The sequence below is a fragment of the Meleagris gallopavo genome, chromosome 2 (assembly GCF_905368555.1).
Source record: "Meleagris gallopavo chromosome 2, MGAL_WU_HG_1.1, whole genome shotgun sequence".
Lineage (NCBI taxonomy): Eukaryota > Metazoa > Chordata > Aves > Galliformes > Phasianidae > Meleagris > Meleagris gallopavo.
In genome coordinates, this window is record NC_139405.1 from 82,155,964 (window position 1) to 82,174,356 (window position 18,393).

The 18,393-nt window shown below is 34.9% G+C and overlaps 1 protein-coding gene across 7 annotated transcripts in view; it reads right to left on the reverse strand.

Annotated features, from left to right (window-relative positions):
• COL19A1 (collagen type XIX alpha 1 chain) overlaps positions 1-18,393 on the reverse strand; it is a 189,253-nt gene that overhangs the window by 69,466 nt on the left and 101,394 nt on the right. For all 7 annotated transcript variants that reach the window (XM_031552582.2, XM_085217827.1, XM_019613188.2 and 4 more), the window contains 2 exons: positions 18,319-18,354; positions 5,816-5,869 (listed from right to left, as the gene is read on the reverse strand). In XM_031552582.2, coding sequence (XP_031408442.2) covers positions 5,816-5,869; positions 18,319-18,354 — 90 coding nt within the window. The remainder of the gene's footprint in view (positions 1-5,815; positions 5,870-18,318; positions 18,355-18,393) is intronic.

Genomic DNA, 18,393 nt, shown 5'->3' on the forward strand with positions numbered 1-18,393 from the left:
TTTTCCATAATCATTGCTGCTCCCTTTATCTAACCTGTACTTTGTCACCTTGTCTATAATGAAGATACAGAAGAGGACATCAAAATTTTTACTTGATAGCAAAAATACACACTATTCTCCCATTCATCAAACTAGTCATTTAACTGCAGAAGGCAATAGGATTGTTAAGCACTATTTCCTCTTCTCAAATCCACACTAACTACTTCCAGTCACTTACTTGTCCTTCATATGTTTGAAAATGGTTTCCGGGAGGATTTTCTTCATCACATCATGCCTGTAGATCCCTGGATTTTCTTATGCTTTGTGAAGATACAAGTGATATTTTTGTTCTTAGTCTTCAGGATCCTCTACCATCTGACACAATCATTTGAAGACAATCAAGAGTCACCTTGCAATGATGTCAGCCAGCACTCAGCACATGTGTGCAACCTTCAGACTCTAGTTACATTCACTTTACTTAGGTGCTATCCTCAGACTGGAGAAGTCTTTCCTCCTTCAGACACTCTAGCTTTCAGGAGCTGGGATTCCTCAAGGCTGGTTTTACTGGTAAAAACTGATGCTGTGCAGACCTTGTCCCACAGCTTTTTCACTGGATGGCACAGTTCTGCAGCATGTCCCAGCTTCAGTGAGAGGCCCCAGGCATCCTTTCCACCCCAAGGTTCATTGAGCTGCATCCTCCTTTTGGAGCTGCTTGCGTCCAAGAAACTGACAGCAAAGCAACAGCTACTTCAACACTACCTGGGTCATATGACCTGTGGCCATCATCTAAGAATGTGTATGCTGGGCAAGGAAAGTTTGCTAGTCACTTGCCAGAAGTCTCCAGATTCTAAAAGGTCAGGAAAACATCAAGAAGATCTCAAAAAAGCAGAGCACAGAAACTGCTTCATGAGCTGTGGTGTCTGTTAGTTATATTTTGGGCCTGGCTCCTACATATGAAAATGAAAAATGACAATTTCTGGATTTCACAGTAGAGCTGTCTGACAAAATTGCATTTATGTTTTCTATTAAGAGAATTTTTGGAATTAAATAATGTATTATATATAAAAAAAATCACTTTCAGGAAAAAAAATAATTAAATGCATAAAGTTCAGGGAAAATTAGTGCCACCAAGATACCTAACTGAAGCTAAATGTTAATTTATAACACCACTGTCATTATATTTTGCAAATATACATTTCATTACATTTAACATGGAAGATGGACTATCCATGACTCCACAGTATATATTTACAAAAGTAGAAACTTTGGAGAAAGTACAGCAACATGTCAAAATTATTTGGAGACTAAAGAAAATTCCTTACATGGGGAGCTAAAGAACCTTTGTTTTCTCATTTGTTTTCTCATTTTCTCTATTTGTCCTCCATGGTTTAAATTCCATGCTGAATGCTAGGATAGCATTCATACTTTCTATTTTTTTCTTGATGAGGGACTTTTCTGAGTAACATGTGACTGCTTTCTGAAGCTCCTCATGTAATTTGAGAGATGGTGTAATACTATCAAGTGCTATAGCAGTAATATACTACTCCTAATTCCTGAAAGCAACAAAAGGGAGATTGAAAAAATATTCCTATCACACAGGAAGGAGGAAGAGGAAATTGTATCTATTGGTCCAATTCTCCCAGTGACCGGAGCTACAAATGACGTCTCTTCCTTAGCAAGGCCTCCTAACTAACACAAACTACTTTGTTAAAAATTAAAGAAAAAACAAAAAACACATACAAAGTTACTAGTGGTAGAGCAAAAAGAACTACTGGCCATTTCACAAGCAAAAGTTTGTGATGACTGTTGATGACTTAACTCTGTTACTTGGGTTCACTCAAAATAATTTATAAGATTAAAATTAGTAAGTAAAAACAACATAATACAGGCAAGAAACATATATAAGTATTTTTTGTTACTAAATTCTAGAAAGCATGAAAAATTCTAGAAACAGCACAACATAGAGACAGCAATTTTTGAGGAAAAAACAGTTTTACAATTGATCAGATTTGAAAGAAGTGCACCTTGAATATTAAAGAAGGGCAGAAACATAAATTTGGGGAATACAATGAATGAGAATGATTTTTCAGAATAAGATAATAAAAATGAAATCATTTCAGCTCTCAAAAAAAAAAATCAGTAGAAAAAAAATCTTTTTTTTTTTGTTCTTTCACTTGGTGTCTACTTCATGATCAAATTAGATCCTCTCCTAGGAAAGTTCATTAGCTAGGCTTAAACTATGCACCTCAAATATAAATGGAATTTGTGCTACATTTTATTGCAAAGACTAATGATCTGACAACCTCATAGATGCTTAACATCTTCCCTTTTTATTATACAGTTTGGTTTCTATGGCAAGAAACCAAAAAAAAAAAAGAAATACAAACACTTTAATTACTGTTGACAAAAACCCCACACTTTAAATTGATAATGGTTTGCTTGAATTTGAAAGTGCCTTACAGATAGCAATTCAAATGAAGATGGACAATATCATAGAGATAAGATCTATCTATTTTGGATAAGGTTACTTTCCTGGATCTTTTATAGCATACCAAAAAAAAAAAAAAAAAAAAAAAAAAAAGCTTTCTATCAAAGTATTCTTGAGCAACAAAAAATAACAAAAACATAAAAAAAAAAAAAAATAGTAGATTAGGATGAATGCTTCCCGCTTCCCTCATCATAAATAGATTTTGCACCTCTCCTTTAATTTTGCAGTTTCTTTCCATTATATTTACTGTCAAATAATTGTTATTCCATGATTTTATTTTTATTTTTACTTTATTGGATGGAAGAGCATGAAATATACTTAAAATACATGTACACTGTACCATATAATTCAGCTCACAGAGGAAATGAGAAGGTCCATATGAGCTGCTTTAAAAAACAGTGGAAAAGGAAAGGGAAATTTAAGAAAGTCCTGGAAATGAAACATGAAGGACGTTACTGGTTTTGGTAATCAAAGGGAAAAGCAGAGGCTGAAGGAACAGGTATAACAAAGGAGATGCAAGAAGAAGGTCCCGGTACGTGGAAAAAAAATGGGAAGTAACAAATTTACTCTCATAAACATAACTAATACATTTAAAAATACCAGACTGCTAGTTCTTTTGTGTTCTTTTGAGTTCTTTTACTGAGAAAAATGTATATATATTTTTCTACTAAAGCAAAGAAATAATATGCAAACAAATCCAACCTTTATTTACTATTGCAATAGATTTTCATGGCTGTACCACTTCAAATTTTCAGTGGGTTTGGAGTTTTTTCTTAAGCGACCGCAAAGCACTTTCAGAGTCTCACCTCCCCCATTCTCAACGATCTCCCTATGCTTCATTTCTGTAAATATATTATATTAGTGTATACCACCTTCTGCAAACTCCTTCATCATTTGGGATACCTGGAAAGCATCCAGAGAAAAGAACTTGAACAGAAGGATTTTGCACACTTCTGTCATTAAATTCCATTGTTGAGCTATGTTTGTACCATCATTTACAAGCCTAAGTCGCTTACCTAAAGCACCAGCTCTGCCACGGATCTTTTACATGTTTCTTTGAGTTTTTGACATATAATTATCAATAATGTTAATTTTCCTCAGTTCCTTAGATCCTTCTAAGTAGTCAATGATCTCTAGCACACACACTTAATGATTCTCAATTTGCTATTAATAGTAGCTTAATTTGCAAAAGAACTGAGCATTTAAAAATACTGCTGAGCTGGGAATTAAAACTGAGTATGACAATGTACAATGAAACTGGAAAGTGTAAGAAGTACAGATTCTCAAAGTTGGGCACTCAAACATGCTTATTTTTAAATCTTTTGAGGTGCATTATTTATCCCTAATATGTTTTAGTTGTAGCCCATAAAATGGGCACAGCAGCATCTTTGCAGATGAACAGAATGCTGAAAAAAAATCATCAAGTGTTCCATTTTTTGCTTTAATGTTCAAAAGAGAGCCCATGACTAAACCAGTTCTTCATATAATGTGAAAGAATTGGAGTACCTGCTGGAAGTAGAACGGAGGAACATGACATCCATAATTAAATAACAAGGAATATTTAATAGCCATTAGATATGTACTGTCCTGTTTATCATTAAATAGAGCAAAGTTCTTGGTACAAACAATACGTTATTGTGTAATTAAACGTATTGGAAATGCAAACGTACATGGGAGTTGAATGAAAACTGCAAACTGTGTTATTAATGGTTGGGTGGGGAAGATCAGCAGAATGAGTATTGGGAATATCTCACGGGCAGTAAGATAAGGATGGATGCTGAGATTCTGAAGTCTACAGTTCCTATTGTTTGGATCAAGGCAACTATGTGCATGGCTTAGATTATAAAACAATCATCACTCCTGTTTTTACATCTCCTGGAGTGAGACAACAGTTCAATTTTATGTGTGGATAGGAAATAGCCACGGTAAATTTACCAACGCCCTAGTTTCCTCTGCAAAATAATAATAATAAAAAAGACATCTTGAAATTCATTTATACACAATTGTAAATAATAAAACATATTTGCTCTGAACGTTGGCCACAAAAGATGTAAAATTCAAACAGAAATGTCTCTAAAAACAATTATATTTACAACTGTTCCTAAATGAGAAGCAGCAAACTGTGCATATCTGAAGATTCAACACTCCATATAAAAACATGCTAAAGCATGCTAAAACTGAGTATCTGTAGCTTCCTAGTATTCTGAATATCTAACTGGGTAACAGTAAGACTTGTAGAAATTATAAAATCCTGAATAAAAAATCCATAATCCCATGTTTATATTTGCCATGTAACTTTTTATTCTGCCTTACTCTGTTGACTTTTTCTGAGAGGACTCACTAGTCTTACTTTGAAGTGTAAACAACCTCAGCTTTCAACTTCATGTTTAACTTAATAGAAAGTCAGTGCTATTTTTATAAATTAAAGAAAATAGCAATGTAAAAATTTGAGTAATGGTCTGTAGGTCTCAAAACTCCCTCTTCAAGAACTGATCTTACATTATTATTACCATTACTAGAATTATTAAACTAGCTTTTAATATTCATTGTGTTTGACTAAGGTCAATGATGAATGATATTAAAGCCTTCCACTTTAGATAACTTAACTGAAATACTAAATATTATGATACCAAAATTAAATATTTTCACAAACTTTTAGGAGCAGAGTAGATTTATAAACTCTCAAGACCAAATAATTTCTTCATATATTAGCATCATAAATATTCATTATCTGTTTCACTGAAATACCCAAGTCAGTAAGTACGGGAAAGAAATGCTTAACATACACATATAAATCCGTCAATTACTCCATTATAATAAAATTCTCAATAACCAAACATTTATTTAATGAGCATAACATTCAGTGTTGCTTTTTTAGCTCATAGCTTCTTTTTTATATATATATATATATATATATATATACACACACTCAGCATGGACACTGGTACAGTAGCATCTACAACAAAACTTGGGTCATTAGTTCTGGTTTCTAATGTTGTAGATAATACCCCTAAATGCATATACCCCAGAAGTAGTAAGATATGGTCTATTCCTGCAAGAAAACTAAAACTCCTGAGAAACGCTAATATTCTTTCACTTAAAATTACAGTGGAAACGTTGCACAATGACAATATCCACCTCGGTACTGTCAGTCATTAAAGCATTTTCTATGGTTTAAATTGTTAAATCTCCTTCAACTGAAGAGAAACATCAAATGTCAAAGCTCAGTTCACTGTCAGCATGCTTCATACTCAGCTGCTACCTTTCAATTTTTTATCAGTGCTTAGAAAGAAGTCACACATCAAGGTCAGTAAGCACACATAACAGTTGTTCACAAAGTTTACTCACCCTTTGGCCTTCTTTGCCAGGTGGACCTTGGGGACCCTCCAGCCCTGGCAAACCCTGAAAATGCAAACATTAAACAAATATAACATTCACTGTTTTCTCTCTTTATTATTCAATACTAAGCCAAAGAGCCAGATGTCAATACAAAGCATTTATTTCTAATAATAAAAACAAATTATTTGTAATAATTTCTTTCATGGGAAGGTTGTATTCAGGTGTGAGGAAAAAAATGCAACAGCAATCATTAATCATATTCCCCCATACAGAATCATTTGAAAACAAGGAGATAAATCAGCATTACTTAAGCAGAATTGTAAGCACAGTTATCTACTGTTTTGCATGAAGATCTATTTATTTGGTGGAGTTAGAATGCTATAAGAAAGCAAACCATTTATATTAAGTCAGTGACAGCTTTATAACTCAAATTCAAATATAGGCACTGGAAGTGGGGTGAGGGAAGGGAAAAGAGGGGAGGGAAAAGGGACTAAATATAGCAGGCAGCCTTATGCTTTCTTTATTGTAAGAATTGGTTCTATGCAGTTTCCTCTGTGTGCCTGGGCTGGGCTTTTCAAATCATTCAAAGCCACTTCTGTCTTTCCCTCTCCTTAGAGGAGGTGCAGGAGTTTGGAGTATCCTGAATATACTCTCAACATCTGAGCCTTCCATCCAAACTTGCGCAAGAGCATGCAAGAGTGACTGCAGTTACAGAATCACAGGCTGCTTCTGAGGGATGAGGGTTTTAATTTTGTATCTGATTAATGTACAATATATCATAAAGCCTTGTCGTAACAGCTTTGTGCTTAGAAGGCTGCCCCTCCTCTTAATTTATGAGTCACCTTGGAACATTTATATATTTTTTAAATGACTTCAAGGAAACTATCCAATTTCCATTATAGCAACAAGAAATATGAAATGAATTTCAATGTAATCAGCAAAGAGCACTGGACATATCTACTTCCTATAATTTAAAGAAAATTGAATTTAATATATTGCCTATTCTTATAGGGTATCAAAAAATCAAGATTTTGTGTTCAGCGTAAGAGTTTGAAATAGTGAAATACTTAATTCTTAACTATTTAAATTACTATTACTTGTGTATTGCTTCAATATACTTCAAGTTGAAATATTTGAATGTTTGTATGTTTGGCCAAATTCTGAAGTCCTGTAACTATCATAACTTTAAAAAATGCCCAGATTTCTAGAAAAGAATTAGAGAATTTCATTTATGATCTCTAATTCCCAAAATAAGCTTGCAAAAAAGTGGACATGTAAAAGTTGCTAGCTTATAATACTTTAAAGGATATTTTCAGCCAATTTGAAGGAAGGCTGACAACAGTCATAAATGAAAGCAGTCTGTTCAATAGTTATTTTTTCTCTTATCTTTTCTCTACTCTCAAACACTGAATAGTCATTATTTCAATTCCGTATAATAGAAACAAGAAAAGGTTTAGAATCTCTTACAAAATTTAGGCACGCTATTTCCTAAAAGTTTATGGAAGTAGAATTTGCAAGACAATTTTGTGTCCAATAAATCCCAGTAAATTAAATACAGCGATGTAGCTTACACAGGCACAAACACATACAGCAATACATGAATATGAACTCTGTAAGCCTTTTCTACTGTCTCCCAAAGATAGTTTAAAAATTTGCTGAGAATTCTTCCTACCAACTATTAGCAATATTCTGTTTTGCAGAGAAATTCTGGGAATTCAGGAAGAGCTGAAGTTCTGTTTTGTTAGTACTTCACTTTTAGTGGCAATTTTATGTAGGGGAACGAAATGAAAGCCTGCAATGTCAGTTTTATGAAGGAGGAAATAATGAGCCTCACATATCTGTACAATAAGGTTCCAAGGGAATAGGAATTATACAACAATATAACTGCACTATAACGATAATTAACAGCCAACATTTTTGTTCTAGGCCTACTTTAATTCTTTTTCTTCTTTCTACAATATTATCGTAATAAAAAAAGGAACCAGATAAAAAGGTTTATCTGCAAGGAAAGGGAGGAGATCTGCTTACAATTGGTAAGTAGGCAGGGAGGACTACTCTGTACAAGGAGCCATATCCTGACATTGAATCTGAGGTAAAAGTTCACACTACCTTCAGTGGGATCTTCGGTTTAAAAAGTGATAGGACAATATGGGCAATGGCTGTAAAGCTGCAATAACTTAGCAACAGTAATGTCTTAGCAATGCTTAGCATTCAGCATTCATTGGATGAGATCCTGGAAATGTAACTGAAGAAGAAACCCGCAGAAGGAATGAAAATAAAACTTCTCAACGGTGAAATCTCTCTAATGGGATGAATAAAAAACCTTGCTAAATTCCTAAGAAACCTGGCAATGAATTTAACAGTTTAGCAGAGAAAAGTATAATTTTTATGAAGGCAGATCACAGTTTCTATTTAGATCTTTATCCTCTTCAACTTCTGGCTACCTCCCTCTGAAGACTAAAGGGCATATTCTTCACTCCCTCAAATTACAGGGGGCACAGACAGTTAACAAACTCTACTGCAGACAGAAAGGAATAGGTTATATATTGTCACGTGGCTTCAAAGGACATGCTTTGATTGTGTGGAACAGCATGCAAAGTAATTAAAATGATACATTATGTATCAGCTTTCAATCTAATAGTATTGCACTGGTAACAGGATGGGTATGGCAATGAAGAAAATATAATGTGTACTTACAGATGGCCTAAAACATATTCTTTTTCCTGACTCCGTCAGGCCACCATTGAGCTCAGAATATGCTGTCCTTTCAACTATTTCATTGAGAAATAAACTAAATATATGCAATCTATAGGGCCTGTACCTTTCATTGACCACAAAAGTCTCTTGGAGTTGTCTGCCTGAAGAAGCTTAAGGAACATGGAGTGGAAATGTCTCAAACATAAAATAAGCCTTGAGGGAAAAAAAACACCAAAAACACAACAACCAATAAACTAAAGTGGGCTCAGATGCACCTGAAAACCTCTTCTGGCAGCCCAATGGGCCAGTTGTACCCTGATCACTCTCTGATCCTTGTGGGCCCTTTCCAACTCAGGGTGTTCTGTGATTCCATGAACTCATAAAATCCACTATAATGAGTAAAAATAGCTACAAAAGATAAAACATGATATACTAGCAGACATTAAAGAATTATACAAGATCCAGTGGCTCTGGGCAGCCTGCTCTAGTGGCTGGCGACCTCGCCCATGGCAGGGGGGTTGAAACTAGATGATCTTTGATGCCTTTTTCAACCCAGGCCATTCTATAATTCCATGATCCTGGAAATGAAGTTAAGAATGGAAATCTGTGGATTTCTTTATAAGAGCTAGATCTATGTTAACGTTGGCAAAGATGTTGGTTGTAAAGCTAAAGAAAAAGCAAGTAATATGTAAAGCACAAACCCACAGACAAATGGCCTTTAAACAAAAAGATCAAAACAGATAAAGGTTTAGTCAACAGAAGAGAGGAAAACTACTGTATTTAAAAAATTATACAGTAAAATAAAAGAACTTTTAAACGAACCAACATTTAATAAAAAATGTCTGTAGGAACTAGCATTTTAAAACAGTATTTTTGGCCAGTAATGGGAGATAAAACTAATGAGAATTATTAACCTTGAGATGGTAGAAGAAAAAATATGTTTAGAAGCGATAGAAAAATCAACCAGTAAATTCAGTCAATTAAGCAATTTTAAGTTTCATAAGGTATCACTTTAAAGTGTAACACGTGACACGTAACCGTCAGAAATTGCTCATCACAGAACTGAAATCCTGTCACGTGACCATGCAGGTACAAAAACATGTTAAATTACCTGTTATATCAAGACATGTTTCTACAGAGATATATGGTGGAATCCTAAATGATATACTTAACAGTTCAGAGTAACCGCTTAACCAAAGAATATGATGAATAAAAACAAAGTTTTTTACCATGTTCTCCTGGTGAATTGAAAACCAAAACAAAATGCAACAGCTGAAGTGGAAGAGTGAAACTGAGGTTGTTATACTTATTACTTCCTCTGGAAGCTTATGACTGATACCAAAAGAATACTGTAAAAATATTTCACAAGCCAGCGTATTTTTGCTATTCTGAAAGTTGTCTGAAAATGTAGCTGATTGTTTCTGAAGCAGGCCTATACAGCTACCTCATGCACTCTTAGGTAGGCCTGCTGAAACAGATTTATGTGCACAGCAGCCTTTCTTTCTCCTTAAAAATGAAAAATACTATACAAATACTAACAATAATAAGAAACGTCTAATCATGGCACAAAAATGATAGTTCATTATAGACCTTTATAGACTTTCTGTCTTGTGTACACAAACAGCTTTCATCCATTTTTTCCTTGCTATGTACTTCAGCAAACATATAACTTAATTTTTATGGAATAAATGCTGCTAGACAGGGAGAAAGTGCATGAGACAAGTCAAGCAAAGACACAAAGCCTGAATTAGGTATGCAGAAGAAACATGCGGCAATATAAGAATGGCTTATTTATTGCCATTTGAATACGTGAGCTTTTTTAATGAAAAAACTTGTTACTTTAAAAAGACTCAGCTATAATAGACATTATTTGGCGACTATAGTAGGTATAGTTCTGCTGAAATAAAATCAACAATAGAATTTTTATTTATTTTTACAAGCAAGTCAGTAGGCAATTCCCACGGCAGAGACTTGACCTAATTCTTCAATACACAGTTCTCACTAGGATATAGAAAGGCTGCCAATCTGATGGATTTAGGTACATAATGATCCCTTTTAAAATTAACAAGTAGAGCAGCATAAAATCACAAATCAATACAGTAAGAAGAGACTACCAATCTGACTTTTTAAGTAACTGAATGTGTGATTGTGGTAAGCTCCTGCAGTCTGAAGTAACCAAAAAGCATTGGTCACCTGCCAAATACTGCTTTTAGGATCATAGAATTACAGAATGGCTTGGGTTGGAAGGGATCCCAAAGAACATCAAGTTCCAACCTCCCTGCCACAGGCAAGGCCATCAACCTCCAGATCTGGTACTAAACCAGGCTGTGCGGGGCCCCATCCAACCTCATCTTCAATACCTCCAGGGATGGAGCATCCACAGCCTCTCTGGGCAGTTTGTTCCAGCACCTCATCCCTCCCTCTGTAAAGAATTTCCCCTGACATCCTCTTTTGAAGGATGTTACTGCTTTTGGTGCATTCATGCAAAGATACAATTCAACTAGATCTTAAAGTCAGCTATGGATCTGGAGGTGTTAGCAGCCAACAAATTACTCCACAGCTCATGATTTTCACTGTGGCCCCGCAAAGCTATTTTGAAGGTATTTTCCTCCTTGGCTTGCTTCTCTGATACGTAGTGGGGAAATCAGTGCTTTCTTCTTGAAAGAATGAGCTATTGCTCTCAGTAAGCAGAAAAGCTAAAATACAAACACCTTCCTAACACCTTCAGTTTTTTCTCTGTCAGAACTGCCACCAACCTATTTACTTCTCTGGGAAAGGAGACGGCATTTAGGAGTAAATTTCAGACTGCAAGAAAACATGTTCAGACATATTTTCATGATAATTGAATAGTGATTCAAACAGAAAATGGATTCTCATCGATCTCATTACTTTTGGTGTTTGATGACTTCTGTAATTCTCTGGTAACTTCCCTTGAAATTTACTTCGCTTCAGAAATGATCATTTCAAAGAAAAATTGGAAGTCTAATTTCACAGAACTTCACACTTCATGAATCTAGTACTTTTAATAGACTCGGGCTTAGAAAAAAAAAAAAAAAATCACTTAAAATCCTGAAAAGCAATTTGAAATTACTCTTTACATTGATGCCTGCTGTGAATAGAAAAGCATATGGGACTATTCTCTAATCATTCCTCTAATGAAAGACATATAAATCACATTCATGAAAAAACCTGTCTATACTTCATTTAATTACAAATAATTAAAAATTAACTAAAAAGTAATTAAATAAATTTAATTACATAAATCAAAACTTTACAAAGTAAAGTTTTCCTTAAGCTTATAACATTACCTGAAAAGAATGAGAGGATAATATTAGCTGGGATACCTATTGGGTATGAGTCTTTGTCCCTTCTCAAGTAACACGAGTCATCCACAGGAGATGAATCAATTGCAGAAGTCAAGATAAGCAAAATTTGGTACACGAATTTTCAAAAAGTATCACCTGAAACACTGCAGCCAATTACAACAGGAAAAACAGTACATTACCTCTGCAGAAGCCAAACAACTGTAAATGAATCTGTGTAGGTATTTCCAAGAAAATATTTTACTAGGAAAAAAAATGAATTACAATTTTAGCTTTACATAAGTAATTATAGAAGCTACAAAAGGGAAGATGACTAATCAGTCACTGTTGTTTGTTTACCAAGGAAATAGTTAAAAGTGACCGCAGTACTTGCCTGGGCCTGAACCTAACCTGCACCCTGCAGACAGCTCCATGCTGCACTTGTACACCAGCTCCCTTCAGCTCGATTTAACCAGCCTCGGAAGCCAACATTCCAACTATCTGTTTAGTAAGCAAGTCTTGGGAACTTCTGTCTGTGGTCGACTTAAGCCTTGGCTTCTGCGTAAACACTTGGTGCCATCTGGACGACTGTTTCATAACTCTTGAAAGGGATAGGTTCACAGGAACGTACAGACGGACACTCATTTTCCTCAGGAACTAAAAGCAGCATATCGAGTGTCAAGAGAAATAGTTATAATATATTTTACAAGAGACTGCTGCACTACCTTCCCTCACCTGTCACTTCTCTGACACGGCATGCACAGACTTAAGCTGTGGATACCAGAAAGAGGGAGCTGCTTAGCCAGCTGTATCATTTCAGAAGACAGCCACTAGCTTCTCAAACCAAATGCCACATTTTGACGAGACTGACCGACAAAATAGTACGGTCCCTGCTTTTTATTCTCTGAAGAATCCTTGATTATGGTACAATTTATCAGAGAACATATTCCTGAATTATACCTACATGAAGTGGGTATAATTAGGGAGAAAATTTCAAAATGTATTCCCAAGTTGCTCCATAATAAATTTGAAAAATACTAAAGAAGAGAGATCTAGTATTTATACATCGCTACAAAAAGTTAAAATAACAGAGAAATAAATGTTATCAGAAATAAAGGGTGAGACTCAATCATGACTTCGGACTACTCCTATAAAACAACTACCAGAACTAGTGAGATAAATATATATCTCAACTTATGTAATGTTAATTCATTTAATGGAAGCATATACAAACTTAAATCCTTACTAAAAGTACTTAAATATACGTGTTGTAATTAGTAATCTGAGTCATTAAAATGTGTTTGTATTTATAATGCATGAATCAAATAAACTTAAAATTTCCTGTGATTACTGATTTCAGTAAGATTCTATGTAAAACCTCTTTTTATTATTATTATTTTTTGCAGCTAAGCATATTTTGCACTACAGTACTGTTTCCTTCTTCTCTACCTCATCATGCCATAATGAAGAAATTGTATTAATGAGTTTCCATATCTGCCTTAAAAAACATACTGAAACACATGGGCTGTAAATCTAATCCCAACTCTACTAACCATAGAAACAGTCAGGCATATATCTCAATTCTGAATTCCTGCTATTGTAAGAAGATATTTTATTTGATGCACAAACTTTGATTTTAGTAGAGATTTACTATTAAATGACATTAAACAAATTCGGTCAGCTCTAAGTGTATTTTTCAGAACAATGAACTTTTGATCTATGAAATTCCTCCTTGAAACTGATAACATAATTTTTGCTTCTTAAAAGCCACAGTATTATTTCCTCTTTCATAGCTTGTCATACGCACATTCACTTGTCAGGTTTTTACGTTTATTGAGTATTTCTGATTTCTGCCATATACACTAAACTGGAGTAGCCTTCATTCATTAGGGAAGCTACAGTTGCTACACCTGTCAATCAAACTCTTTTAAAAATACTGTCAGATTTTTCCTCAATGAACTGATAATTTCATTCTCTTCTGCATGTTCTCACATTGGAGGGCAGAGAAGTCTTACTACGCTTCTAACAGGATTTCTCCTCAGGATTTCCTGAGCCCTTTTAGACACAGGGTCACTCACATCACTTAGACTTTCACAATTCCTGCTATCTCTGACTACAGGCTTCTGTAGATTAACTCTAGACAACTTCATGTGAACCCAAGGACTACCATGCAGCTGTTTGGGAGTCACTGCAGTAAAGCATTCTCAGCCTTTTTGTAAAGCTCATGCTGCCCATGATGAGGACAGGACTACAGTGAAGGTCTGTGTGAGGGAGAACGCTCTGGCCCTGCACAGGACTGCGGGCATTTTGGTTCCTGCTGAGATCAGCAAGAATATTTGTCCAGCTTGTTTCACTACTTGGTGATTTCTATGAAAATACATACAAATAGTAGAGCTGCACAGGGCAGCAGAGCTCTGTAATGTCCTTGTGATGCTCTGGAAGGCAGATGACCCAGGCCCACTATTTCAGCTTGACCAAAGCCAAACCCTTTTGAGTATTTCCTCCCTCCATGTCCCAGTGCATTTCAGAGTTAGCTCTAACAATGTTAATACAACATTATTTTCACCTCTCTTCCTTCCCTTCCCCAAAACAAAATAATTCATTTTCATTTTGATAAAAAGAAATAATTTTAAAATTAGAAAAACATTAAAATTATGATAATATATGGCTCATATGTTTATGACAGTACAGATGAGAGAAACAAATGGAACATTTTATAACTTCGATTTAACAAGATTCATAACTGAAACACTGATGTCATGTTTTGGCTGTAACAACATGAATGGTCTTGACAGAGTTTTTGTTCACTGACATATGAACCTTGATATTATCTGACCTATTACTTATTTTCAGCAAGACATCTTCCTTTCCTGGTCGTATATTCTAGAAGTCACGACCACACAGAAGTCACACAAGTAAAACAACTCTGAAGACTGGATTTTCCCCTCGCTGCCACAATTCATGTCATTTATCTTCTTAAGTTCTTGCCAATAGAAACCCATGACTATTTACAGTGGCAGAGAAAGACTTCCCGCTGGGCCATATTTCCCCAAAGTGTTGTAATCTGTCTTCAGATTGCTAAACTAATTCATACTCAGTCTCATCCCTTCTGTCAGTTAACAGCTACAAAAATGTTTCAGTGCTTCAGTTACTTCCATCTCTCTGAAGACTTATGTCTCCTTTTCTAAAATTTAAATGTTTCACTTATATTAAAATAAAACATATGCTAAATATGAAGACAAACATCAGCGACAGTATCAATGTACTGCCATCTTGCCATGCCAGAATCAACTGACCTGAAACATTTGCATAGCATTTTATAATCAAAGAAGTGTAATTCTTTGACAGTCTACTTTACAAAATGTACAGAAAGCGTGAATTCAGTCAACCTGAAAACTGTTTCTGTTTTTCAGTGCTACTAGCCTCTGAGTATGTCTTTCAGGAAAGCCAAGTGAACACAGTTGGAACCAGAGACAACAGACTTATTTGCATTCAGATCCTCTAGAAACAGGTGTAACATACTCAGGTGCTGCTACAAAAATAGGTATAGTTGCTTTTTCATCAGTTACACAAGAAATGTTCCAAAATACCATACAGGCATCATTAATTGTTTTTCTTGTGTCTTATCCTTGAGAGTATCCTATTCCATTTCAGTGATCTCTTTGAGGTCTGTAAGAATCTATTTGAAGTAAAATCTACTTCAACCTATTTCACTAATTCAACATACATTTTGACTGAAGAATACAACTGTAACTGGTACTGTTTTTCTCTAGTGAGACATGAGCTTCATTAAGAACTGATCTTGGGTCATAGCACTAAATTACCACAGGATACTGGATATTTAGATTTATTCAACCTAAAACAAATACCATAAATAACATCATTTAATTTTGGAATCTTAGAAAAAGGGTATTTTTATGGTATGAGTCAATAGTTACATTCTTCAACGTAAAGGAAATCTTTGCAGCCATGATCTTGGATATTAAGAGAGTGAAAAGGTACAGATTAATCAATAATGGTATGAATGATAGCTCTTTTGATGTATATTTGGGACGTAGGTTTATTTAGAAGTAGTTCAAAATACTGACTCTGGAATAACTATGCGTGTGCTGTTGAATAACAGCCTAGGAATTCAAGAGTTTTTGTCTTCATTTTCATTTCTGCCACTCTCTTTTGCAATGTTTTCACCTGAATGAACAGTCCATACAGAGATGTTCCTTCTCATTTCAGTTTGTGAGTAAAATTACTTGGATTGAGACACAATTTGTTATTTTATAAAGCAAAATGCCCTGGAGAGTAATAGGGAGAATTTCTCGCTAGGCTCTGTACATTCTTGGGGCAAAATCATTGGAAGAAAATTAAGAACATCTATTGTCTTCATGGCACTATCTAGCCAGAGTACAACCAATATACAGGTCATGGAATCATCAAAATTTTCTTTTCTACTGCACAGGTACATATCAGATCCTTGCAAAGAAGCTGTGTTAGATCCCTACTCAAGAAATCTTTTTTGTTTCTTGAAAGTCAACTAACTGTCATGTCTGATATCATTCATTTTTTTTTTTTTTTCTGGTGAGTTACAATAAAGGTAATAAATGAACTAGTAATAGAATTTGCAACACTTCCAAAATCTGATACACAGACTACTTCTATAAACAATGAAAAGAGGGTACTTCACATTTTTTTCCCCACTGTGAAATATGTAGAAACAGTAAAAGAAACTAAATGACTTAAATGGTGTGTTGTGTAAGAATCCTGTAAGTGGCTTTCCATCATTGTAATATTACACTTTTTTCTTTCCAGTCTGTGTTGCTATGCATATCTGGTCATTATGTAAGACAGAAAGATTACATAAATGTCAAAAGCATGACATATAAACACCTAATTCTGCAATGACAAATTCCAAACAGCTTTCTGTATGAAAAGAACTTTGCAGTCATCAAAATTCAAAAGGTGTATCACTAAGCTGTTAACTAAAATTATTTTAGTAACTTTTATTATCAGTAGCAGGATCAGCATGAAAACAAAAACAAAAAACAAACAAAAAAGAAGCATATGATGTGCTTCATGAAAGAATCAATTCAAAATGAATTATACAGAACCCATGTTAACTTCCAAGTGTTAACCTATGAACTCTCAAACATTTCTGTGTATGCAGTAAACTTCTTTCTATGGTATTTGCCTTGTTTTGATAAGAAGGTAGTTACCAAACGTTCAAAACTTAAAAAATATACTTTGAAATGGATGGTACTAGATGAAGAATAATTCACATTTTTCAAGAACTGATGAAAGCACTTAACTAATTTAATATAATGACTATCTAACTACAGTGGCTAACAATGCACAAAGAATTTGGCATTTGTTTGCACCTAAGGGGATAAATTGCACTCCTGATTCAAAATACTTTCCTTTGCTTTATATGCTTTGTAAAAAATGAAGACTTCACCCTCTCCTACAGAACAGTATTTGAACACATGAACTTCTGTTGTTACCGCTTTATCACTTAAAATCTATGAGATGGTGAAAATAGTATTTTAATGGCAGCTAATTAAAGACTCTGTCTGTCTTCACAAGGGAAGACACTACAATACAAATGGCAAGATTATGTGATCACAGTAGAATTAGAAGAATATACAGTGACAAAAATCATTTACACAAAATATTTGGCAGCTAAAAAAGGTTGGAAGAACATGAACACACAATGAGGCAAGAAGAGCATGTGTGTGAAGGACTCATCCTACTGAGGGGCGTTACTATGTAGAGGTATTGGATACTTAACTGGATGCAGTGAAATAAAATTTTTGGGATTGCACAAGAGTTAATATGGGATGTTTAACGGCAGAAACAAAGGCAGGGAATGACTGGGGGCTAGCAACTGGGTAGAGACCAGAATTAGGGGCAGTTAATGTGTAGGCTGTGTCAGCCCATCTCCTGGAGAGATGCACATCATGTATGTATTTCCCATTACCATGGTTTATCCACTATTATGATTTACCATCATAAGTCAGTCAACGAATAACAGTATAAGGCTGCTGATGCTGTTTGTGGAAATGCTGAGTGCCCATCTGTGCTGACTTTCATGGCCACACATGTATGTGCATTATATGGGTTTTTATGTGCCTACTGGGACTGCACGCTCAGTCTAGTTACCAGCTGACCTGGGTACATGAAGCTGTGACTGCCTCACCTCTATCCACCTTCTCCACCCTTAACTTTCTGACAATAAATTCCTATACATCATTTGTTTTCCAAACTATAACTGAAAAATGGTTTTCAGTAAAAATAATAAGCTAATTTTACCCTAGTATTTGTTGGGAAACACAATATTTTAAACATGCTTATTTTCTTTGCATTTATATATTTCCCTTTTTTCTGCTTCACAATTCACATAGACATTCTTAGTAGAGAGGCTGGACTGTTAAATTAAATAATAAAAGTATTTACATGGCAAATAAGCTAAAAGCGGCAGCATTTCTGAATGATTTCTTCTGTTATTGTTGGATGTGTACTCACTCTTAAGGCAGTTGGTCCTGGAGGTCCTGCTTCCCCCTAGTTAAAACAGGAAAGTGAATAAATGAGCAGTCTCTT